The sequence below is a fragment of the Palaemon carinicauda genome, chromosome 18 (genome assembly GCF_036898095.1).
Source record: "Palaemon carinicauda isolate YSFRI2023 chromosome 18, ASM3689809v2, whole genome shotgun sequence".
NCBI lineage: Eukaryota > Metazoa > Arthropoda > Malacostraca > Decapoda > Palaemonidae > Palaemon > Palaemon carinicauda.
This window is the reverse complement of record NC_090742.1, coordinates 32,655,901-32,682,381: the sequence shown is the minus strand read 5'-3', so window position 1 is coordinate 32,682,381 and position 26,481 is coordinate 32,655,901. Positions and strand designations below refer to the sequence as shown.

The 26,481-nt window shown below is 46.7% G+C and overlaps 1 protein-coding gene across 3 annotated transcripts in view; it reads right to left on the bottom strand.

Moving 5' to 3' along the window:
* Positions 1 to 26,481, bottom strand: part of LOC137657753 (protein-serine O-palmitoleoyltransferase porcupine-like) — a 211,150-nt gene that overhangs the window by 174,014 nt on the left and 10,655 nt on the right. For all 3 annotated transcript variants that reach the window (XM_068392227.1, XM_068392224.1, XM_068392225.1), the window contains exon 2: positions 19,829 to 19,909. In XM_068392227.1, the coding sequence (XP_068248328.1) occupies positions 19,829 to 19,909 (81 nt within the window). The remainder of the gene's footprint in view (positions 1 to 19,828; positions 19,910 to 26,481) is intronic.

Below are 26,481 nucleotides of genomic sequence, written 5' to 3'. Positions count from 1 at the left end.
TGCGCTGTCAGACACTCCCTCTGGAGGAGCCGCCTGTAAGAAGAAGGAAGATAAGGAAGAAATGTCCCTGGACCTTTCTGTAACCTTCCCCCCTACCGGCAAGTGCGCTGTTGTGCTTGCGGGGGTGAATGCGGTGATGGCGTCCTTACCGCGCATTGTCCGGCAGCCTTGTGCGTGGGAGGGTATTGGCGATTGCGCTGGACTCACGCGAGACTTCATAGAGTGTGCAGGAATCAGATTGACGTGCAGGATCAGAATGAAAAGCCCGTGCGGGACAGAATTTTGGCGCGCGGGCGCGACTTCATAGTGTGCAGGAATCAGATTGACGTGCAGGATCAGAGCGAAGAGCCCATGTGGGCCAGAATGTTGGCACGCGCGAAAGACCATCAGCGCATGCGCGCGCAAGAATATTGCCGCGCGTGCGGGAGACCATCGGTACCCGCGCGCGGACAAGATCGTCGGTGCTTGCGCACCTAAGAAGATTGCCGGTGCTTGCGCGCGTAAGCAGATCAGCGAGCGCGCGCGTTCTACGCGCTTCGGCGAGCGCGTGAAGCACTAGGTTGAAGGGTTAGCTGGCAGGACGATCAGGAACTGGGATGTGTCCTTAAAAAAGGGCGGGCATCCCCCGATGAGGACCGTAAGCAGATCTGCTTTAGAGCCCAGGACCGAAGTCCTTCATTGCAGCGCAAGGTTGCGCTGGTAGATCGGTAGGTCAGCTGGCAAGACGATCAGGAACTGGGATGTGCCCTTTGGAAGGGCCAGTATCCACGGATGGGACCGTAAAGGTCCGTGCTAGAGTCCAGGACTGAAGTCCATAGGACCACGTTGCAGCACAAGGTAGAGATCACTGGAAGTTCTGCTTGATCCTCCAAAGAGAAGTCTCTATGAGTGGCCTCTCTTGCGAACGAGAGGTGACACTTCGTAGAAGAGACCTGAAGACACTCGTGGTGATGCCCCGTAGGACCGTTGGATCAGCAAGCTGACCTATCATGAATGATCCTCCGCAGAGGAGTCTCTATGAGTGGCCTCTCCCGCGAACGAGAGAGGTGACACTTCGTAGAAGAGACCTGAAGACACTCGTGGTGACGCCCCTTAGGGCCGTTGGATCAGCAAGCTGACTTTATCAGGAACGATCCTCCGAAGAGGAGTCTCTATGAGTGGCCTCTCTCGCAATCGAGAGAGGTGAACACTTCGTAGAAGAGACTTGTCAAGACTGTGCTCCACCCCTGAAGGAAGAGAAACTCAGCAAGGGGGGAGAAAAGTCTGGCCAAGGGGCAGCAACAGTATTCGAAGGCGATGAATTTATTAAGGTATGAAAAGTTCTCCCTCTGAAGGGAGAAAACCTCACACCTGGGGAGGAAACCTCCCTCGGAAGGGAAGTTGTCCAACCCCTGGAGGCGAACCTCCTTGAGCGTTCTAAGATGATCTGAAGTGCTGGCACGTTGTCACGGGAGTACTTCTAAGAGAAGGGATAACGCCCATGACGACATTCTCTGAGGGACGGCAGCAACAGTAGATTCCCCAGCCATGAACAGGACAGTTCGGCAGAGACAGCAGACTCTGCTTCACTGGCACTCTTGAGTCGAACGAAGAAGAACTGCATAGTTAAGTGGGAAAATAACATCAAATAATTATTTTAACAGAAATTCCCCAAGGAGGAACTCCGAAGAGAAACCCCGAGGGAATAACATAAAATAAGAATTAAGTATGCGCCCTCCTTCCCCAGATGACATCCACGGGAGAAGGGGGGCGGAGTAGCTGTAAAAAAAAAGAGAATTATAACAGAATTATAATTATCTAAATCATATAAGAATATACACTAAAAGTGAGAACCACTGACCCCCCGAAGGGAAGTGTTCCCCACGGAGAAGCTGAAAAGTTAAAACACAATTAGATTTCACAAAAAATAATTGAGACAAACAACGGAAATAGCAACTAACCCGCAACGGGAAAGGAGCTATCGTAATAGTACGTAGTTGTAGTAAGGGGTGAACGACCTCGAGTAGAGAGAGACCGTAGTCAATCTAAAAAAAGGCCACATTCCCTTCGATGAGAATCCAAGTTTCCCGTAGGAAAAGAGGCAAAGCGAGGATAAAAGATGAATGAAGAGAGTCCAGGCGATGACGGTTCCCCTGCGGCGGCCGAGTTAACGGAAATAAGCCGACGGGAAGACCGATGGACCAGAGGGAGAAGTTGTTCCCCACGAAGTGGAACTGTGGTGGCCTTGCACTACGCAAGTGTCGTTGTCGTACATCACACACAGCACAAACACTGAAAAGAAAACTTACTATATTTCTATACACAAATATATACATAAACATAAAGAATGTTTATATATATATATTACAAGTATAAGAAATAGTAAGTAAAAAAGACAAAAGCATTAATATGGCTCTCAAAGAGGCAAGGGTGAGAGCGGACACGTCTGTGGGGGGGAAGGGGGGGGTTAGCAGGCTACCCTCCCTAACCCCCGCTAACTAGCGGTGGGGTAGTAAACCCTTGTTAAAATTCTAATGGCTCGTCATTTCAGCTACGCCGAAAGTAATAACCCATATTAAATAGCGTGGTTTGTATTTCAGTTACGGAACAATGTTATTTTCATTATTAAATAAATTTTTTAACATACTTACCTGGTGGTTATACATATAGCTTACGTCCCTGACGTCACGGCAGAAAATTCAAAACTCGCGTCAATCGCCGATTGGATAGCCAGGTGTGCTACCTGCGCGCCTCTAGCGAGGTACCTAGAAACCATTCCATCGGTATCCATATCTTCCATGCCTCTAGTCTCTAGAGGGGAGGAGGGGGGGATTTTAATTATATATAACCACCAGGTAAGTATGTTCAAAAATTTATTTTATAATGAAAATAACATTTTTAAACACAAGACTTACCTGGTGGTTATATATATAGCTGATTAACACCTTTGGTGGAGGGTTAGAGACAGCCAATATAATTGGAATTCTGCTTAAGAGTTTAAATACAAAACAAACTTAAGGGTTCATACCTGATAAGGAAGCTGACTTCAATGATACTCTGCCATTATGTCTGCTTTCCTTATGAGATCCAGCGGTCCTCTCAGGGGGCTGAAGATCCCTAGGAGCTGCCAACCGGTGATCACACCTCTTTGTGACAGAGCCTCCTCTAATACCCATTTCCGAGGCGCTCTCAAGGAACAAAATAGACCACCTGACAAATCAATGATTGCGGAAGACTGTCGCAATCTCCACAAGACAACCATAAAAACACCAAATAAAAGTTCCAAGAGGAGAAAAGGTATTAGGATTATGGGAAAGTAGTGGTGGATCCTTCCCCCACCACTGTACCTGCTGCTACAAATGGTCCCAGAGTGTATCGGTCCTCATATAGAGTTTGGATATTTCTCAAATAGTGTGAAGCGAACACAGATTTGCTTCTCCAGAAGGTTGTGTCCATAATGCTTTGCAACGAACGATTTTGTTTGAATGCCACCGAGGTTGCCACAGCTCTCACTTCATGAGTCTTGACTTTTAAAAGACTAAAGTTTGTCTCACTGCAATGAGAATGAGCCTCTTTAATTGAAAGTCTGATAAAGTATGACAGGGCATTCTTAGACATTGGCAAGGAGGGTTTCTTCACCGAGCACCACAGTGCTTCCGACTTGCCTCTTAAATTTTGTGTTCTGTCTAAGTAAAACTTGAGGGCTCTTACTGGACATAAAACCCTCTCTAACTCATTTCCAACCATGTCCGCCAGGTGCGAAATCTGAAAGGCCTTAGGCCAAGGTTGGGAAGGGTGCTCATTCTTAGCGAGAAAACCCAACTGTAATGAGCAGATCGCTTTACTATCCTGAAAACCCACACTTCTACTGAATGCATGGACTTCACTAACTCTCTTGGCTGTTGCCAAACTAACCAAGAAAAGGGTTTTCATCGTGAGGTCCTTCAGAGATGTAGAGTGCAGGGGTTCAAACTTGTCACTCATCAGAAATTTTAACACAACATCCAGATTCCAAGCTGATGAATCCTGGTGCTGTTACTTTGTTGTCTCAAAGGATTTAATCAGTTCTTGTAGATCCTTATTATTTGAAAGGTCCAGGTTTCTGTGCCTAAATTCAGTCATCAACATACTCCTGTATCCCTTGATAGTTGATGTAGAAAAACTTCGTTTTCTTCTCAGGAATAAAAGGAAGTCAACAATTTGGGCTACAGAGGTACTGGAAGAGGAAACAGAGTTGACCCTGCACCATTCCCTCAAAACTTCCCGCTTGGATTGATAGACTCTGATGGTTGAAGACCTCCTAGCTCTTGTAATCGCTCTAGCTGCCTCCTTCGAAAAGCCTGTAGCTCTTGTGAGTCTTTCGATAGTCTGAAGGCAGTTAGTCGAAGACTTTGGAGACTTTGATGGTGTCTTACCAAGTGGGGTTGTTTGAGTAAATCTACTCGTAAAGGGAAGCTTCTGGGAGTGTCCACCATTCATTCCAGTACCTCTGTGAACCATTCTCTTGAGGGCCAGAGGGGAGCTATCAAGGTCATTCTGGTCCCTTTGCTTGTTACAAACTTTTGTAGCACTTTGTACAGGATCTTGAAAGGCGGAAAAGCGCACACATCTAGATTTGACCAATCTAGCAGGAATGCATCCGTGTGTACTGCCTCAAGATCTGGCACTGGGGAGCAATATGTCTCTAGTCTCTTGGTCTTTGAAGTCACGAACAGGTCTATGTAAGGGCGACCCCAAAGCTTCCACAGACTTTTGCACACTTCTAGGTGTAGAGTCCACTCTGTGGATAGGACTTGTCCTTTCCTGCTGAGACTGTCTGCCAAAACATTCTTTTCCCCTTGAATGAACCTTGTGAGTAGCATCGCCGGCTTTTCCTTTGCCCAGATGAACAGATCTCTTGCCGTCTTGTAAAGTGATATCGAGTGCGTTCCTCCTTGTTTGGCAATATAGGCCAATGCTGTGGTGTTGTCTGCATTGACTTGTATCACCTTGTTCCAGACTGACCCTTCGAAGCTCTTCAGGGCCAAAAGAACTGTTAGCAGCTCCTTTTGATTTATGTGGAAAGACTTCAGAATCTCCGTCCACACACCCGATACTGCCAGTTTGCCTAGTGTTGCTCCCCACCCCGAGTCCGAGGAATCGGAACACAACACAAGGTCTGGGCTCTTCAACTCTAATGAGCAACCTTCCCGAAACTTGATCGGGTCATTCCACCACTGAAGGCAACGTTTCATTGACTCTGTGACAGGAATACACACCTTCTCCAAATCCTTCTCCCTGTTCCAGCAAGAGTTGAGGTGAAATTGGAGTGGTCGAAGGTTCAGCTTTCCCAGAGAGACGAACTGTTCTAACGGGGAGAGAATCCCCAACAGACTCATCCACTTCCTCGCAGAACAACTCTGCTCTCCTAGGAACGCATGTATTTTCTGAAGGGCTTGCTCCGTCCTTAAGGGAGACGGAAAAGCCCGAAAAACTCGACTCCGAATCATCATTCCTAAATATAGAATCTCTTGAGATGGTTTCAGAGAAGATTTGTCTTTGTTGACCAGAAGACCCAATTCTTCTGTCAACTTCAATGTTGTCTGAAGATCCTTCAGGCAGCGATCTTGAGAGCGAGCTCTTAAAAGCCAATCGTCTAGGTACAGGGAGGCTCTGATGCCTCTTGAGTGGAGAATCCTTGCTACATTGAGCATAAGCTTCGTAAAGACTTGTGGGGTGGTGTTGAGGCCGAAACACAGAGCTCGAAACTGAAAGACCTCTCCCTGGAATACGAATCTCAGAAAGTGCTTGAACCTCGGATGAATCGGGATGTGGAAATAAGCATCCTGGAGGTCTAGTGACACCATCCAGTTGCCTTTCCTTACCGCTGCAAGCACTGACTTCGTCGTCTCCATCAAGAACTTTGTCTTCTGGATAAAACCGTTGAGAGCACTTACGTCCAGAACTGGACGCCATCCCCCCCGAGTTCTTGGGAACCAGGAAAAGGCGGTTGTAAAAGCCTGGTGACTGCCAGTCCTATACTTTCTCTATTGCTCCCTTCTCCAACAAGAGAGACACTTGAAGCTGTAATGCTTGCCTCTTTAATTCCTCCCTGTACCTGGGAGAGAGATCCACCAGGGTTAACCTTAGAGGAGGTTGCTTTATAAAAGGGATCCTGTAGCCCTTCCTTAGAAGTCGGACTGACCAAAGATCTGCACCCCTCTTCTCCCATGCCTGCCAGAAGGTGTGTGTAGTCTGGCTCCTACTGCCTGAAGGCGAAAGCAGTCAGACTCTGCTTCGCCCTGTCTTGGCTCCTCTTTTCTTAGTTCCCTTTCCATCTGATTTAAAGTTACCTCTAATGGAAGGCTTTCCTCGAAAGGACTGGGAAAACTTTGGAAAAGGAGCAACTTCCTTAGGTTTGCGGCTAACGAAAGATGATGGCAACACTTTCCTGCCGTCTTCGAGACTAGGTCTTGAGTGGCCTTCTGCGTTAACGAGGAAGAAATCTCCCAAATAAGATCTTGTGGGAACAGAGATAATGACAGCGGAGCATACAACAATTCACATTTCTGAAAAGGAGAAACCCCTACAGACAGAAATGAACACAACTGGGCTCTCTTCTTGAGAATGCCTGCTGTAAAAATCGCTGCCAACTCATTCGCCCCGTCCCGCAATGCCTTATCCATGCAGGACATGACGTGGATCAAGTTCGAAGAGTCCCCTTCCATGAACGTAGCCACCTTCTTGCCTAAGGCCCCCAGAGTTCAATCAAGGAAGTTAAATACCTCGAAGGCTCTGAAGACACCTTTGAGCAAATGGTCCAATTCAGAGGTAGACCAAAAAACCTTAGTCTTCCTCATGGCCGATCTACGGGGAGCGTCTACCAGGCTTGAGAAGTTTCCCTGGGCAGAGGCAGGAACTCCCAAGCTGACAACTTCTCCAGTATCGTACCATATACAGTACTAGACCTAAATGCCAATCTAGTATGGGGGAACGCGAAGGCTGCTTTTCCTTGTTCCTTCTTGGATCCCATCCAGTCTCCCATCAATTTAAGTGCTCTTTTTGATGAACGAGAGAGCACCATCTTATTGAACAGAGACTTCTTTTTAGGCTTCCCTAGAGTAAACTCCGATGGAGGCGATCGTGGAGCCACGGGAACAAAAGACTCTGGAAATTCATTATGAAAAATCCTCATGAGTTTCTTTAAGTCTACCGAAGGACGAAAAGACATAGAGTTGTCCTCTTCAGATAACTCCTCAAAGGGCTCGGTAGGCGAAAGAGGAACATCATCTTCTTCCTCCGATAAAGCGCCTTGACGCTCCTCAGAACGCTCGCGATCCGTGCGATCAGAGCTAAGAAGAATTGTATTTCGTTCAACGTCCTGTCTGGATGCTTGCTGTTGTACATCGCGCACAGGAGGATGCTCGATGTTACGTACTAGAGAACGCTCACGCCCCGGAGGACGTTCGATGGAAGAACACTCGACGTCACGCCCCGGAGGACGCTCGCGTTCTGTTGAACGCTCGATGGGAGGACGCCCGACATCACGTTCGACGTCACGTCCTGGAGGACGCTCGCGTTCTGTTGAATGCTCGATGAGATGACGCCCGACATCACGCTCGACGTCACGTGCTGGAGGATACTCGGCTTTGTGAACAGAAGAAAGAACAACGCCTTGATTTGCTAAACCAGAACGCTCGACATCGTGCCTTGCTGAACGCTTTAAAGTGCTTTTAGCAGGACGATCACTATCACTGCTAAGTGCATGAACAGCACCTCTATTAGGAGGACACTCGACTTCCTGAAAGTCAGAGCATTCAACTTCACGTGTAGTACGTTTAACTTCACGTTCAGCGCGTTGAGAAACTTGATCAACAAGCGTTTGCCGACTCCCCGCCTTGCGCCGTTTAGTGTTTTAGAGAGGAGGCTTCCGTATTCTGGTAGCCTTTCATGAATGATGAAAGCTTCTCATGCATTTCTTGCAACATCTTAAAATTAGGATCTGCTTGCGAAATATCAATCGCAAGCTTGTTCTCTCCACCGCTCAAAGACCGCTTAGAGCGACCAGCGGGCGAGAGCCAATATGAAGGGGGCGGAGGAGCATGAATCGACGTCACGGCCAGTTCAGATAACTGCTCAACAGCAGGACGATTCTCAACAGAATCTAATACCCTAGCAGGACGCTTAGAAGGCGAGCTTTCTTCTTCGGACGAAAAGCGTTCAGGGGTGCTCCAACGACTACAGCCTGCTTGTGATGTCCTGGAAGGATGCCGGTAAAATTTCCTCTTAAGAGGTCTAGAAGCTTGACGCCAACCTCTTTAAGGAAAATCATCATCTGATGATGAGCCAAACCTTTTAACCTCACCTTTACTATGGTAAGGGCGAACGTCCTGGGAAACGTTAACAGGAACGTCTGCTCGGGAGCTAAAGCGTCTCGTTTCCTTTCATCTTTCGACATTCCTTCTCAGTCGCGAAGCAGCACAAACGATATATTGTGAAGATCGAAGACTACCAGATAGTTCTCAAGGATTATATCTCACCCTCAGCAAAGCTCCAATCAACTTTGATCGCCTTCAAAATTTAAAGGATCAGCTCCCTAACGTCTTTCCTCCTGAGGTTTGCTCCAAAATTGCTGTCAGCTTGAGGGACAGCTCCTTGCACAAGTATGAAAACCTATACAACATTTTTAAAAATTTCATTCACAAGGAGTATGGAAGAGACAACAAATTCCCCCTGTTAGCAATTATTTTATTTTTCAATCACCTTATAGACAAGGGACTGTCTTACAACACCCTGAAGAGCTACAGAGCAGCTTTAGGTCCTATCTTGTCAGGTTATTTCCCAGGTTACTGTCTTGCAGAAGACAAATATGTCAAAGCAATGATATCGGGAGTTAACAGAAAGAAACCTAGAAATTCTCACCAGTTCCCTGGCTGGGATCTAGACAAAGTAATCTCGTTTCTCAACACCACAAGAGATAACTCTACCTTACTACTGACACAGATAACCTTGTTCCTAGTAGCCTTAGCTTGCCCTTTAAGAGCAAATCAATTTAACAATCTCTGCATTTCCAGGAGCACCTTCACCCCAGAACACACTGTGTTACGGAACCACCCTTCCTTCATGGCCAAAACCAAAAGAACAACTACACGCCAATAGAGATCAGCTTTAGGAAGCTTCCTAACAGACCAAAAATATGTCCAGTCAGACAATTGAACTTCTATTTGGAATACACAAACAAAGTCTGTATGGAAAGAAACATAGACAGGAAAGACCACATATGGCTAGATGAACACTTCAAGATAATGTCTCTACAAAAAATGAGACAACTTTTTAGGGAGTGCATTTTCAGAGCCGACCCAAATGCAACTAAACAGTCAACGAATTTCCACTCTATAAGGGGTCAAGCTTCATCAAGACTGCTATACAATGGAGTATCTATACAAGAAATCATGTCCAGAATGAATTGGAGAAGCGACTCTGTCTTCAGCTCTTACTATGCTCTCCTCGGCTTACAGGGAGCTTTCGATGCTGTGGTCGCTGGACTTCATCTTCAAGCCCCCTGAAGCATCTGCCTAGCTACCACTGGTGAGTCCGGAAGGTTGAGACCTCCCTCTCCAGAACTGTAAGTTTACTTGTGAACGAAGGTTCTGGAGTGGGAGGTGAGACCTTCCGGACTCAAAGTCTGGGTCACCCTCCAACCCTTCCCCCGTGAGCCGAGGAGACCATGTACTTAGGAGGGAATATTCTAACAACTTCATAATTCAACAGAGTAGGCTATATACAAAAACACACACATACAATCACTATTATTCCACAGAAAACAAACTAACTGGAATCTTTCAATATTCATATCAACCAAGAGAGCACAAGAAGATTGAATTTACTAGTAAAAAGACCTTTACGTCCAACAATTTGCACCTTCACAGTAATTCCTTCATAACTTGCACAACCAAGGTAAGCTCAACCACTTCTGTGTTATTTTTTGTTCTATTTCAACTTCAAAAATGTGACTTCCATTGCCGAGTCAACCCGCTCGTCCCTGGTAACTCCGCCCAAGGGGCGTGGTTTAGGGCTCGCGCCGCCGCTTGGGGGGGTTCCAGGGGGGGGTGTATAAGCTACCACTGGTGAGTCCGGAAGGTCTCACCTCCCACTCCAGAACCTTCGTTCACAAGTAAACTTACAGTTCTAGATTGCGCGAGCGAACGTGGGCGCACAGGGTGCATAACAGGAACCAACAGGAACAGCAGCGACGCTCATCAGGAGAGCGCTGACGAACAGGAGAGCGCTGACGAACAGGAGAGAGCTGGCGAACACGGGAGCGCTTGCGATCAGGAAAAACTGATGAGCAGGAGAGCACCTGTGAGCTAACACTGAGCAGGAGAGCGCCTGTGCGCTAACACTGAGCAGGAGAGAACACTGCAGAAGGGCGCGCAGGGGAACCCTGACACGCAAGGGAAGCACCCCCGTGGGAGGCAACCCTTTGCCCCGAAGGGACCGTTGTCCGTCGGAAGACCGATGTCCGTCGGAAGATCGTTGTCCGTCGGAAGACCTTTGTCCGTTGGAAGACGAGGTCAGACTGCTGTCCATCTGCACCAGGGGCGGAAGGTAAAGAAGAAGGAACTGCAGGCTGCATACGGAGATTCAAAAAGGCGCCTCTTAGCACCCTTATAGGGAGATGGGAGGCCCTTACGACGTAGCGAACGTTGAGCCTTACGGCGAAGGCGGACAACAGCAACAACAGCAGAAGTGTCCTCCGAAGAGGAGTCTCTATGAGTGTACTCTCTCGTGAACGAAAGAGAAACACTTCGTAGAAGAGACGGGTCAGCCAGTGACCTAAAAAGAGCAATCCTCCGAAGAGGGGCTCCTGCAGTTGCCCAGCCCCTTGAGCGTAACTGCTGGTGCGACCGCTCAGCACCAAGAGCATAGTCACACGAAAAAAAGGCAAGAGAAGAACCCCCAAAGGGAAAAAACTCAAGCCTGGACAGGAAAACTTCCCTCGGAAGGAAAGTTACCCACCCAAGGAGGCGAGCCTCCTGAGTGTTCTAAAAAGAACAGGAGAGCTGTCAATCGTCACGGGAGTACTTCCAGGAGAAGGAGACACGCCCCTGACGAAGATCTATAGGGGAGGCAGCAACAGCCGAATCCCCAGGCCTCAACAAGACAGCTCACTCCGATGTCACATTACAGAAACGAACTAGATCGGTAACTGTGAAAAATAAAAACAAAAATCATTAGTTAACATTCATTCCCCGGGAAGGCTCCGAAGAGGAATCCCAAGGGAAAGGAACACAAGAATTACACAACAGGCACGTGCCCTCACAACCACTTACACTCACGGAAGGAGAGCTGTAACCAACACAGAATTATAACAATTATAATTATATGTAACTATGTAATTATGTAATTTAAAAATGATATTTTGATTATAAAATAAATTTTTGAATATACTTACCCGGTGAATATATAATAGCTGACGTCTCCGACGGCTCGACAGATTCCAAAAACTCGCGAGCGATCGCCGTGAAGGTTGCGGGTGTGACCACCAGCGCCGACTATCGGCCAGATACCGCATATACTTGTCAATTTCTCCAGTTCTTCTCAGTCCGCTGGGTCTCTATCGGGGAGGAAGGGAGGGCCTTTAATTTATATATTCACCGGGTAAGTATATTCAAAAATTTATTTTATAATCAAAATATCATTTTTAAATATTAAACTTAGCCGGTGAATATATAATAGCTGATTCACACCCATGGTGGTGGGTAGAGACCAGTATTAATACAATAAAGGCGTATATGCTCAAGAGTTTTTTGACAATTATTTCATAAAAAACCAACTTAAGTATAGGTACCTGGTAAGGAAGCTGACTCTGATGATTACTTTGCCTCATTAGTCTGCTTTCCTCACGAAGCCCAGCCATCCTCTCAGGATGCTGAAAGACTCCCAGGAGCTGTTATATCCAGGGCGAACACCCCTATAACAGGACCTCATCAATACCCTTAATCTGGGCGCTCTCAAGAAACAACATTTTGACCACCCGCCAAATCAAAAAGATTGCGAAAGACTTCTTAGTCTCCCGTACAACCCAAAATAAGATTAAAAATTTCAAGAGTAGATTAAAAGGATATTGGGATTAAGGGAATGTAGTGGTAGAGCCTTCACCCACTACTGCACTCGCTGCTACGAATGGTCCCAGTGTGTAGCAGTCCTCATAAAGAGTCTGGACATCTTTCAAGTAATATGAAGCGAATACCGACTTGCCTCTCCAAAAGGTCGCGTCCATAATACTTTTAATGGATCTATTTTGCTTAAACGCTACTGAAGTTGCTATCGCTCTGACTTCATGAGCCTTGACTTTAAGTAAATTACAATCCTTCTCACTTAAATGAAAGTGTGCCTCCCGAATCAAAAGTTTAATAAAATAAGACCACGCATTCTTAGACATGGGCAAAGAGGGCTTTTTAACGGAGCACCATAAAGCCTCTGAACAACCTCGTAGCGGTTTAGCTCTGGATAAATAAAATTTAAGAGCTCTAACGGGGCACAGCACTCTTTCAACTTCATTCCCCACAATCTCAGGAAGACTGGGGATATCAAATGATTTAGGCCAAGGACGAGACGGAAGTCCATTCTTGGCCAAAAAACCAAGTTGAAGAGCGCATACTACTTTATTAGTGGAGAAGCAGATGTTCTTGCTAAAAGCATGTATCTCACTAACCCTTTTAGCCGAAGCCAAGCACACCAAAAAAAAAGTGTCTTGAGGGTAAGATCCTTCAGGGAGGCTGAATTTAATGGTTCAAACCTGTTTGACATAAGGAACCGTAGGACCACGTCCAAGTTCCAAGCAGGAGTCGAAATATGACGCTCCTTGGGAGTCTCGAAAGACTTAAGCAGGTCTTGGAGATCTTTGTTATTAGAAAGATCCAAACCCATATGCCTGAAAACAGAAGCTAACATGCTTCTGTAGCCTTTAATGGTGGATGCAGAGAGGGAGCGACCGTTTCTCAGATAAAGCAGAAAATCCGCAATCTGCGCTACAGAGGCACTTGGAAGAGGAAATAGAGGAGGACTTGCACCAGTCTCTAAATACCTCCCATTTCAACTGATAGATCCTGATGGTAGAGGATCTTCTAGCCCTCGCGATCGCTCTAGCTGCCTCCTTCGAAAACCCTCGAGCTCAAGAGAGTCTTTCGATAGTCTGAAGGTAGTTAGACGAAGCGTGGGGAGGCTTTGATGAAATCTCTTTACGTGAGGCTGTCGTAAGAGATCCATCCGCAATGGCAGACTTCTTGGAACGTCTACCAGCCATAGAAGTACCTCTGTGAACCACTCTCTCGCGGGCCAGCGTGGAGCAACCAACATCAACCTGGTCCCTTCGTGAGAGGATCTTGAAAGGTGGAAAGGCATAAACGTCCAGGTGAGACCAGTCCAGCAGTAAAGCGTCTATGTGGGCTGCCTCTGGATCTGGAACTGGAAAGCAATAAGTCGAGAGCCTCTTTGTCAGTGAAGTCGCAAAAAGATCTATGGTGGGTTGACCCCATGTCATCCATAGCTTCTCGCACACAGTCTTGTGCAACGTCCACTCCATGGAGATGACTTGTCCTCTTCTGCTGAGGCAGTCCACCAAGACATTCATTTTTCCTCGCACAAATCTCGCCAAAGGAGGGATGTTACTTGCCTTAAATGGAGTTCCTTCTGATCCGTGGACCAAAGACCCGAGCATTCCAGACTGTCCAGTGGAGCTCCCTAACCCAAATCCGATGCATCTGAATACAACACATGGTTTGGGTTCTTGATCGCAAGAGAAAGACCTTCTCGAAGTCTGATGTTGCTGTCCCACCAAGTCAGACATGTCTAGACTGAGTTGGAGATTGGGAAAGAGATACTCTCTAAGCCCTTCTCCTTGTTCCAATGGTTTAGGTGAAATTGGAGAGGGCAAAGGTTGAGTCTCCCCAGAGAGATAAACTACTCCAGCGATGAAAGAGTTCCCACGAGGCTAGTTCAAACTCTTACAGAGCAACTGTTTTTCTCTTGCAAGTGAAGGACTTTTAACAGAGCTTGTTCCATTCTTGTGGGAGACGAAAAGGCCCGAAAAATCAGACACTGTATCTCCATTCCCAAATAAAGAATAGTCTGGGATGGGGTACTGTAAGTTACGACTTCTCTACGTTCACTATGAGACCTAGCTCCTTGGTTAGGTCTAATGTCCATTAGAGGCTCTCCAGACAGCGATTTAATGACGACGCCCTGATTAGCCAGTCGTCAAAATAAAGGGAGGCTCTGAATCCTCAAAAAATGTAGAAAGCTTGCTACATTTTGCAAGGGCCTTGTAAAAACAAGAGGAGCAGGAATGAGGCCGAAGTACAGTGCTCGAAATTGGTACATTACTTTCCCGTCCACAAACCTCAGATGTTGTTGAAAGTTTGGATGAATCGGGATGTGGAAGTATGCATCCTGAAGGTCAAGAGAGACCATCCAGTCGCCTTCCCTTACTGCTGCCAAGACAGATTTGGTAGTCTTCATCGTGAAGTTTGTCTTGACAATGAACACATTGAGCGCACTTACATCTTAAGTACTCCTGCAGTGAACGTGGCTGCCAGATCATTGAAGCCATCCCTGATAGCCTTGTTCCTGCAGTGAACGTGGCTGCCAGATCATTGGAGCCATCCCTGATAGCCTTGTTCATGCATGACATAATTGTACAGCAATACATTGACAGCTGGAGAGACCTTCTTACTTAAGGCTCCCAGGGACCAATCCAACAAATAAAAACTTCAAACGCTCGAAAAAAAACTCCTAACAGGAGATGGTCTAGCTCTGAAGCCGACCATAAAATCTTGGAGCGTCTCATGGCTAGACGACGAGGAGAGTCCACAAGGCTTAAGAAGTCTCCCTGGGTAGAGGCAGGTACTCCCAAGCCGAGAACTTCTCCTCGAGCTTCTCCTGTGTCACACCAGATGCCTGAGCGAGAAGCTAATTAAGAAGGAGGAAAAGCAAAAGCAGACTTTCCTAAACTTCTCCTGGATTCCAACCAGTCTCCCAGTAAGAGCATGGCCCTCTTGGAAGAACAAGAGAGAACTGACTTAGTAAATGTAGGAGTCGAAGAAAGTCATGCCAAGAGTAAACTCAGACGGCGGAGCAGCCGTTACAAAACGAGTAGGACAAAATTTCACTAAAGAAATTCATAATTAAAAAACAAGGGATTGTTGGACCACCCTAGGTTACTCCTCTTCTGAATGACTCCCCAAAGGTACATTAGTTGAAAGGGGGTCATCAACATCTTCAGAAGGCACATCATCTGATAAATCTAAAGTCTTGCGAGAAGGAGATTTATATTCAGAATGACGTGAAGGAAAAGCCTGACAGGCTACATCAACTTGTATATGAACAGAAGTTAAAGTTGGAGGGTCGATGTCATGTTGTGACTGCAGAGAATGTTATTCTACTACACGTCGTGACAGAAGTAACTGACGTTCAAACGTCCCGTAGTAACAGCGGTGACTGCTGTTCGATGCTATATCGTGACTACGATGACTGACCCTCGACGTCACGTCATGTCTACAGTGTCTACCGCTCAACGTCACGTCGTGTCTGCATCTCAACGTCACGCTGTGACTGCGGTGGCTGACGTTCAAAGCGATCAAAGTTACATCGAGATTTATGCTCCGCATCTCGCTTAACAGCAAAGCTGTCACTAGAGATAACGTCAGCGTGGCGTAACAAAGCTCGTCTAGAAGGTTGAAGACCTGAATCACGTATCCCAGAACCGTGACGTACAAAAAGCAAAGGATCCTTTCGCACAGGAACAGGATCAAAAGCTTCTATTGAAGAAGAAAGCTTTAACAGCATATCTTGCAAAACACTTAACTTCGGATCAACCTGTGACTGCGGTGGCTGACGTTCAAACGTCACGTAGTAAACAGCAGTGACTGCTGATCGATGCTATATCGAGACTACGGTGACTGACACTCGATGTCACGTTGTGTCTACGGTGTCTACCGCTCAACGTCACGTCGAGTTTGTGGCAGAAATGTCTGTACATGAACGTCATCGCTATGAACGGGACTCTTATGATGACTACAGCTAGGACGTTGAACTTGTTCTGAAGGAACTAATAAACGTTTCAACCGTCTCGAAACTTTACGCCCAGGATTTTAAAGAGACGAATCATCGGAAGACGAGGAGAAACTTCGTCTCTCCTGTCTTATGGCAAGGACGTGCTTGCCGAGCAACGTCTGATACCTTTGAGGGAACGTCTGTTCGTTGGTTTAAACTCCTCACTCCCTTAGGTCCTACGACATTCCTTCTCCCTGGTGCAGGGGAGCCTGAAAGAGGTCTCGGACTAGGCAAGTGACAAGCACGAACAAACGAATCCTCCGCAACACAGAACATGTTTTTTGCACTTACTTCACTGATATCGTATTTTTTAATAATTTCACATTAGACATGAATAAAACTGATTTCTACCTGAAGCACGCAATTCTCCCTTACATCAAAAGGTTAGAATTGCGAAATGAGTCGTATAATGTAAGCACATTAGTACAAAATGAAACACATATGCAAAAATCAATAAACATATACATATATATCGAATAAAACGGAAATATATAAAGTTAAAAAGATCAGTGACTGGGGAGGAGACTAAACACTAGTTCACTAAGGACTACGTTTTCAATCTCTCACCGTACAGTGCATTGGGACGAGAATAAAAACTAAAACGTTTTATCCTCTCTCCCCGTACAGAGACTTGGGACGAGAGTAAAAAACTGAATCGAGAACAACGTTACTCGCTCCCAAACTCCTTGTACAGAGACTTGGGACGAGAATAAAGATCGGATCGTTCTCTCTTTCTTTCTCTCTCTCTCTCTCTCTCTCTCTCTCTCTCTCTCTCTCTCTCTCTCTCTCTCTCTCTCTCTCTCTCTCTCTCTCTCTCTCTCTTGTCACTCACAAGAGAATGGCACACTCACCCTTCGTCAATAACAGGTTATTTGACTAAAGGAAAAAACTGAAAGGACTAAGAAATTGAAAATTAACAAGTTCCTTTAAATTAGTATCTAAAACACTTCAGTTTGAAAGAAGAATGAAGAAAACGTCAAAATCGATTTACTCTTTCTGCAAAGTGAAACCGTGATTCTCTCTTTCTCTATCGTAACGATAGAGCGCAAACTGCGTAGCATAAATAAAACCAAACGTTAGTTCATCTTTGAAAAAACGAAGACTATTCAAAGAATATATTTCTTAAAATATTTTCTAAAAAATATTCATCTCATCACTCTTACAGAGCAACTGTTTTAAACTAAACAAAAATAAAAGTTGAATGGGCTCAACGTTGTTTAACTTCGTTTTCCAAGTTAGGACCGCCTACAAAGAATAGGTAAAGGCCGCATATAAACAAAAACATAAAATTTATCTTGATGTTTAGTATAAATGGAAAGCTAATCGAAGAGGCCTAATAAAGGCGGGTGAGATATAAAATATAAAATATATAGAGGTAAATCTATAAATATCAACAATAATTTATAAAGTGATAAAATAATTACTAAAAGCCTTTAACACACTTCCGTACACTGAGGGAAGGGTCGGCCATCTTTTCTCTATGGAAAAACCAGAGATTAAAAGAAAAAAAAAAAAAAAAAAGCAAAGGCAAAACACTTTTCCTCTCCTTTCAAAAGCATTTCTTTTGAAGATAGTATTGAATAATCCAACACGGCGAAAGCAATAAAACCAAAACCAAGTACTTCACCAATTCGGTCGAAAACTCGAGGTCATAAAGCGAGAGGAACCAACTTGTCGACAAGACCGACAGAGAAGAACTGGAGAAATTGACAAGTATATGCGGTATCTGGCCGATAGTCGGCGCTGGTGGTCACACCCGTAACCTTCACGGCGATCGCTCGCGAGTTTTTGGAATCTGTCGAGCCGTCGGAGACGTCAGCTATTATATATTCACCGGCTAAGTTTAATATTTAAAAATGAATGAACACTAAAGAAAGAACGAAAACCCCGAAAGGAATCGTTCTACAAGCTGAAAAAACAACAAATACAATTAGATTCATAAACTAATTGAGACAAAACGTACGGCGTAGCAACCCCACCCACACGGGGAGGAAGCTACTCAGACGTAGTAAAAGTAGCGTAGTAAAAGGGTGAACGACCTCAAAGAGAGAGAGAGAGAAAGACCGAGGTCAAACTCGATCGCGACCCATGAAATTACACCATGGTGGCCTAACTGCCGAGGGCTCCACGGAGATATCGTACACTACACACACAAGCACAAACTCTGAAAAGGAAACTTACTGATTTCTATACTCAAATATATACATAAACACGAAAAAATTTTTACATATATATTGAGTAAAAGAAAAGTAAGTGATTAAGTAAAGACAAAACAAACAATGGCTGCCAAGTGAGGACAAAGACAGAGACGTCTGTCCATGTCCGAGCCAAAAGTGAAAGTGAAGCAGTTCACCGGGGTGTGAGGGGGGGAGGGGTAGCTAGCTACCACTCCCCTACCCCCCTGCTAACTAGCGCGGGGGTAATACACCCTCGTTAAATTCTAATGGCTCGCCATTTCAGCTACGCTAAAATGTAACCCCAATGTAAATAGCGTGGTTTGTATTTCGGTTACGGAACAAAAGTAAGTTAAAAGACAAAAATTAATGGCAGTCCAGAATAGGCGAGGAGGTAGAGGGGAAACAACTGCTCTCCATCCGAGCCAAAAGTAAAGTGAGCTAAATCACAGGTGTGTGAGTGGGAGTGGTAGGAAGCTGACCGCCCCCCCCCACTAGCGGTGGGGGTAGTTAACCCTCGCTAAATTTTAATGGCTCGTCATTTCAGCTCGGCTGAAAGTAATACACCCTAATAAATAGCGTGATTTGTATTCCAGTTACGGAACAAACAGATACAGAGGCACAAGTGTAAGCTAAACCAGCCTGTTAGGTCTGAGACCAAGAAATTATGGAATCATCCTCCCCATATCTGTAATGACGAGCTTCCGACCAAAAGCCGAGAGTCCTACCCCAAGCATTGGATCCCCCTGGATTCCGAAGACCCAACTCTTGAGAATACTTCCGCCAAAAAGGTCCAAACTATCTTTGGGGTGGCTGAGATCATCCATACTCTTACATATAGGTTTGAGCGCAAATACCTCCCAACCACAACACCTCCTCCCATTCATCAAAGCAGGCAGCCATAATGGATGAAGAGACATCCACGCCAGTGGCAATAACAGATGTAAAAACATGCATGCCATTCAAAAAAAAAAAAGACAAATACATTTATATGTACATACTGTATATACACATATACATATGGGAAATTTTACTTGGAGAGTTGGGACAGCAACACGAAAGAAAGTTTATAAAATTAGGAAAAGGTCGAAGTAATATTAAGAGGAAGAAAAAGATGAGAGAGAAATTTAGATTCGAACTCGGGGAGCAAATTCCCCAAGTTCGAGAACCCTCATGCCTGTTACCAAGTTTCAATACGGGAATAATATGCCATACTGAAGCTCAATGACTTCATCATGGCATTCTCTCATTAAGAGGGTTGAGGGGAATTGTATCACATAAAAGAGGATCTTGAAGAGAAACTCTCCACCAGTCACATGAGTGGTCTGGGTTTTAGCCAATAGCAATCTGGGATGGTGGCAGAAGACCATAGGGGCCAGAAACTGCCAAAGTTGTTGTCTCTTACATATAAAGTTCTCTATACAAATCATAAGAATATTTTTTCATATCTATCAAGCTTTACAGCACTTGCGCTCTCTTTTAAAGGCTAATTAACATTGAGAATAAAATTGTAATTGCCATAAACAAAAGGCATCCACAATAATTATTAAAAGTTTGCTTACTTTATGATTCATACTCACATCATCATAGTAATCCAAATATTCAACATCATCAGCCTCTCCTCCATATTCCTCATAGTCATCATATGCAGAGACTTCCATCTGAAAAATAAAAGTATAAGTTATTCAGTCCCTTTAGCATATCAACAATGATATATTCTCAATGTAAATCATATATGTAAACATCACAAATTTTTTTAATCAATATGATAATACTGTACCACTATATAAGGGTAAGGGAGATGTGCATGAGTGTTGTAATTCAAAGGGTATTAGTTTGTTGAGTGCGGTTGGAAAAGTGTATGGTAGAGTACTGATTAATAGGATTAAGGATAAAACAGATAATGCAATCTTAGAAGTACAGGATGGGTTTGGAAGAGGTGGGGATGTATGAAATGACAATTTGTCCTAAATTGTATTTTTCCTAGCTATACAAACCCGTAATCATTTAATATAGGAATTTGCTTCAGCTCAGCTGAAACAGCCGAAGAGAAAGAAAACCAGGCAGTTGTGCCGATTGGTTGGCTAGCGGTATGGGGCAGAGCTTAGCTCCCCCCCCCCCACACCACCAGCCCGCTTTCCTTATTCAAACGCTTTAGGCTCAATGTGGAACATGAGAGGGATGGTAGAAGCGAGCATTTATATTAAATGATTACGGGTTTGTATAGCTAGGAAAATTGACAAATTCGTAGATAATTTGTATTTTTCCTAACTATACAAACCTTAGCTATTTAATAGGGGTATTACTTTCGGCGTAGCTGAAATGACGAGCCATTAAAATTTAATGAGGGTTTACTACTCACACCGCTAGTTAGCAGGGGTAGGGGAGGGTAGCTTGCTACCTCTCCCCCTCACACACACCTGTGCTTGAACTCACTTTGCTTGGAGGTAGGACTTCAAGGGGGATAGGGCTGGCAGGCAAGTTTGGTTAAATAGCTAAGGTTTGTATAGTTAGGAAAAATACAAATTATCTACGAATTTGCCATTTGTTCCGTAACTGGAATACAAACCACGCTATTTAATAGGGGTGACTCACCCATTAGGAAGGGTGGACATCCCAGCCAGTTTTGGCTTTTTGGCTTTGCCTGGGGGCTCGTTATTTGAGTGTGTAAGCACCCAAGAAATAAGGAGCCCCCTGCACCTCGCTAGAACCTTGCTACGCAAGGACTGCGGCCTATGCAAGCTGTGTGTGAAGGTATGAAGAAGTGTGACTCGTCCTTGGAAGTTGTTCTGAAGTTCTTTAGATGGAAACTTGTAGACTAGGATTTTCCCAATACCACCTTGTCAGGGTATGGGGACGTAACAGTATTAACTTAATACTAGGAACACAAGGGAGTATGGTTTACCTGCAGTGGTTTGAGGTCAGCTAAGCAGAGAACCCAGGATGCTGCTTTCCCCAAGAGAGGGGATGATGAAGAAAAGAATAAGGGCCAGTCAAACCTTTTCATTCATGCAGACTAAAAACCGGGTAACAATGCCCTCAACCTTCTGCTACTTGTCCACTAGGGAGCCTGAGGTTTTAAACCAGCTGTTGTGCAGCCACCACAGGGCCGATAGAGAACGTATCGAGCCTCCTGTGGGTCACATCTTGCAGGTAGTGGGCTGTGAACGTTGTTTGACGCTTCCACACCCCTGCTTGAAGAACCTGCTTCACAGTTTTTTTTTTGAAGGCCAGGGACATAGCTATGCCCCTGACATCATGTGCTCTAGGGCGACATGATGGAGGAGGATCTGGATTCAAGGCCAGATCAATGACCCTAGGAATCCATGCAGAGATGGTGTTCTTGGTGACCCTCCTCTTAGTCCTTCCTGTGCTGACGAATAGTGCTGGCACATGAGGACAGACTGCAGCTGTTCTTTTGAGGTATAGCCTCAAACTCCTTACTGGGCATAGTAAGAGATGGTCTGGGTTATCTGTTACAGAACGGAGACTAGAAATCCGGAAGGAGTCGAATCGAGGATCCGCTACTCCAGGATTCTGAGTCTTAGCAATAAACTCAGGGATGAAGCTGAACGTTATTCCCCCCATCCCCTTGAATGGGCGATGTCCTACGAGAGACCATGAAGTTCGCTGACTCGCTTGGCCGAAGCCAAAGCTAGCAGGAACACCGTCTTCCCGGTTAGGTGGCGATCTGATGCCTGGCGCAATGGTTCATAGGGAGGTCTCTTAAGAGACCTGAGAACTCGAACCACGTTCCATGGGGGAGGTCTCACTTCCGACTGAGGGCAGGTAAGTTCATAACTACGTATGAGTAGAGAAAGTTCTAGCAATGAAGAAATGTCCATTCCTTTCAGCCTGAAAACTAGACTTAAGGCTGAGCGATAGCCTTTCACTGCCAAGACTGAAAGGCGCAAATCTTCCCGCAAATACACGAGGAACTCTGCTATTGTTGGAGAGATACCCCTTCCACGACACCAACCACCGAAGACTTTCCACTTTGCCTGGTAGACTGCTGCAGATGACTTTCACAGGTGTCCAGACATCCTGACAGCAACTTGCTGCGAAAATCCTCTCTCAGAGAGATGCTGGATATTCTCCAGGCGTGAAGTCGCAGTGAAGCTACGGCTTTGTGGAAGATGTTGGCATGTGGTTGCTTGAGAAGATTGTGTCGTGGAGGGAGTTCTCTTGGTAGCTCCGTTAGGAGTTGCAGAAGGTCCGGGAACCATTCCGCATGATGTCATAGCGGAGCTATGAGGGTCATTGAAAGATTGACCGATGTTCTGGTCTTGTTGAGCACCATCCTCATCAGACAGAACGGGGGAAAGGAGTAAACGCCGATGTTGTCCCACCATTGTTGGAAAGCATCTTGCCAGAGAGCCTTGGGGTCTGGGACTGGGGAGCAGTACAACGGGAGCCTGAAGTTCAGGGCCGTTGCAAAAAGATCCACAGTCAGAGAACCACACAAAGTCAGGACTTTGTTGGCTACTAGATGATCCAAAGACCACTCGGTACTCACTATCTGAGACGCTTTGCTCAGATTGTCGGAGAGCACATTCCTTTTGCCTTGAATGAAGCGTGCCAATAGTGGTATCGAGTGGATTTCGGCCCATCTCAGTATCTCTACTGCTAGATGGGATGGCTGCTGAGAAAAAGTACCTCCTTGTTTGTTGATGTAAGCCACTACTGTGGTGTTGTCGCTCATCACCACCACAGAGTGACCCGCCAGGTATTGTTGGAACTGTTGAAGGGCCAGGAAGACGGCCTTCATCTCTAGGAGATTTATATGGAGATACTTTTCTGACTGACCACAGGCCTGAGGTCGTGTGGTGCAGCACCTGGGCCCCCCACCCTTTCTTTGAAGCGTCCGGAAAAAGCATCAAATCCGGGGGGAGGACGAGAAGATCCACTCCTTTTCGTAGGTTCTCGTCTGCCACCCACCACTGGAGGTCCGTCAGTTCTGCAGGTCCCATAGGGATCAGGACGTCCGGGGAACTGTAACATTGATTCTACCGGGACTTGAGTCGCCACTGGAGGGATCTCATCCTGAGGCGACCGTTGGGAACTAGATGAGCCAACGATGAAAGGTGACCGAGGAGACATAACCACGATTGGGCTGGAAGTTCTTCTCGTCTGAGAAAAGGACTTGCGACCTTCCTCAGCCTCGCTATCCTGTCGTCTGATGGGAAGGCTTAGTGGAGACTGGTGTCTATAATCATGCCTAGATATACCAGTCTTTGAGTGGGAAGCAGTGAGGACTTCTGGAGATTTACCAAGATCCCCAGATCTTGGCAAAGTCTCAGAAGTTTGTCCTGGTGTTGAAGAAGGGATGACACCGAGTCTGCTAGGATTAACCAGTCGTCCAAATAACGGAGGCGACAGATGCCAATCCTGAGTGCCTATGAAGATATTCGGGTGAACACTCTGGTGAAAACCTGTGGTGCTGTGGAGACACCGAAGCACAGCACCTTGAACTGGTACCTTTTCTTGTCTAGGATGAATCTTAAGTACTTCCTTGAAGACGTATGGACTAGGATCTGGAAGTACGCGTCCTTTAGATCCAGTGTACACATGAAGTCTTGCGGTCTCACTGCTAGTCTGACTGTGTCTGCCGTCTCCATGCTGAACGGAGTTTGTTTGACAAACTTGTTCAGAGCTGAGAGGTCGATGACTGGTCTCCAACCTCCAGACGCCTTCTTTACAAGAAAGAGTCGACTGAAGAAGCCTGGAGACTCGTCGAGGACCTCTTGGAGAGCGCCCTTCTTCAACAGGGTCTGGACTTCTGCCCGAAGGGCTTGCCCCCTTGCCGATCCCATGGCAAGGGAGCTCAATGACACTGGATTCGTCGTCAGGGGAGGTAGAGATGTTGTGAACGGGACTCGATATCCCTGACTGATTAAAGAAATCGTCCAGAAATTGGCCCAGAGTTGCTGCCACCTGTCTGAGCAACTTTGTAGGCATCCCCCCACTGGTGGACATGCAGGGGGACTGCCAATCCTAGAGTTTGCGGCCTCGGCTGCTCCCTCTAGGAATCTTACCTCCCCTGGAGAACTTTTCGCCTTTCCCATCCTTGACAGGAAAGGGCTTAGACACCACTGTCTTCGCTGCTGTCGGTGATTTAGAGGTCTTGGTTGGACGGGACTGCTGGGGTGCTGGAGGCTTATAGGGCTTAGATGTCAAAGCCCTATGAAAGAGGGAGTCTTGGTGAGACTTCCTCCACCTCTCAGCAGCCTGTTCCACATCCTTAGGCTCAAACAGGATGGATCCTTCTAAGGAAGAATGTCTGAGCCTATTGATCTCGGTGCTAGGGACCTTCTGATGGAATCTCTCAGCTACCGCATCCCGACGTTTCAGGATGGTGTTTGCCCACAAGTTCGAGACTTGATGGGCCAATAACTCAATCGTGCGAGTGCCTGAGAGTAGGAACGTCTACATAGCTTTCCTGGTACGTTCTTTGGAGAAATCCTCCGAGCGTATCAGGATACCTAAGGTCCCTAATCAGATCGTGGCTTGCATACCACACTTTGCAACCTTCTCCTGGTTAAGGATCTCGGTTACCAAGAACGAGACCTGCCGGTTGGAGAGTCTCTCAAGAGGGACTCCCCTGGTAAGCTCTTCCAACGAGTGGTGGAGAGGAAGAGCTAAACAAGGCTCCTCCAAGATCTCAAAGTACCTCCTCTGCTGTATGCGAGGTGGAAGGAGCTTGTTGGCGGCAATGGAACGGTTGGAGGAGGACATCTCGGAGAGCTGTACAGTGATCTTGTCTTTGGTACTCTTAACCCCCTGAGACCAGGGCAGAGCTGCACTGGTCTTAGAGGGTTTCTGAATACCGAATACATGGTCCAAGACTGTGTCCTTGCCCTCTCGAGGAGGGATCTCTGGGTCGGAAAACCCATTGAGAGCCCTCATTAGAGCCAGAACTTGCCAAAACACATGTTCTGACTCTTGCTGTTCTCCTGACATAGGACTTGCAGCGAAGTCATCTGTCCCCAAAAGGCTCTTCTTGGGCAGAGTCGCGGACGTTCTCCGAGTGACTAGTTGGCTCCGTCCTTGGTCTTGTAGAGGACTTTAGTAAAGTCTTAGAGTCCTTAGATTCCTCCTTGGGAAGGATGTAGGACTCTAACATCGAAGATGGTAAGTTCCTTCCAGCCCCCACCTGAGAAGACCTCTCAGCGCGAGGAGATGTTTCCCTCATTGGTGAGATGGGGGAAAGTCTCACCTCACGTGATTCCCCTTCTGACAGGGAAGGAGAGAAAGTCTGGGGAAGTGAAGGAACCTGCCTCGAAGGCTTGCGTGGAGTCAACTTAGCCCTTGGAGAAGTTACCGCGTCCGGAACTCCTCTTTTTCTCTTCAGAGGGGTAGGGACAGCCAAGGATCTGTGACCTAATTCAGAGAAAACAGGCTTGAACGCCTGTGTAACTGCTCTGATTAGTGCACCGAACCAAGGCTGTTGGCTAACAGATGCGCTGTCAGACACCCCCTTTGAAGGGACAGGGATAGAAGGATCCCTGGGAGGAGTTCCCATAGGTGGGTTCGCCTGGAAAGGCTTAGGGATCCTGGACCCCTCCGGATGTTTCCCTTCCGCCACAATACGCGCTGTTATGCGTTTACGGAGAGGGGAATGAGGCAATGGCGACCTTGCCATGCGTTGTTCAGCAGTCTCAAGCACGAGAGGATATTGAAGCTCGCGAGGGGGCGCGTAATGGTGCTCGCGCGATGGAGAATACCAGGAATCGCGCGCGGGAGAGTGATGGCGCACAGGAGCGCGCGCGGGAGACTGTGGGCGCACAGGCGAGCGTGCAGGAGACTGTTGGCGCACGCGCAGGATCAGGGCGTTGAATGCGCGGGCGAGAGTTTGCGCGCCCCTGAAGAAGCCGTAGGGGGAGCCCACGCAGGAGAGATACCCCTGGCGCGCGTCGGAATGGTGGCGCGCAACTGCAGGAGAGGATGGGCGAGGGCGCGCGGAACGCCTGCACGTATACTCATGGATGCGTGCAGGTGAATGCGCGTGTCGGCGCGCTGGCGCGCTGTTGAAAGCTGGCGCATAGGCGAGTGCTGGCGCGTGGGAGAAGTCACTTTAGACTTCCCAACAGCGCCCAGATCAGAAGATCGTGGGTGCGCAGGAGAGATGACTGCTGGGCGTGGGTGCTGGCGAGCGCTGGCGCGCAGGAGATCACTGGCGAGTAGAAGAGCGCTGGTGTACAGGAGAGCGCTGGCGTACAGGAGAGCACTGGCG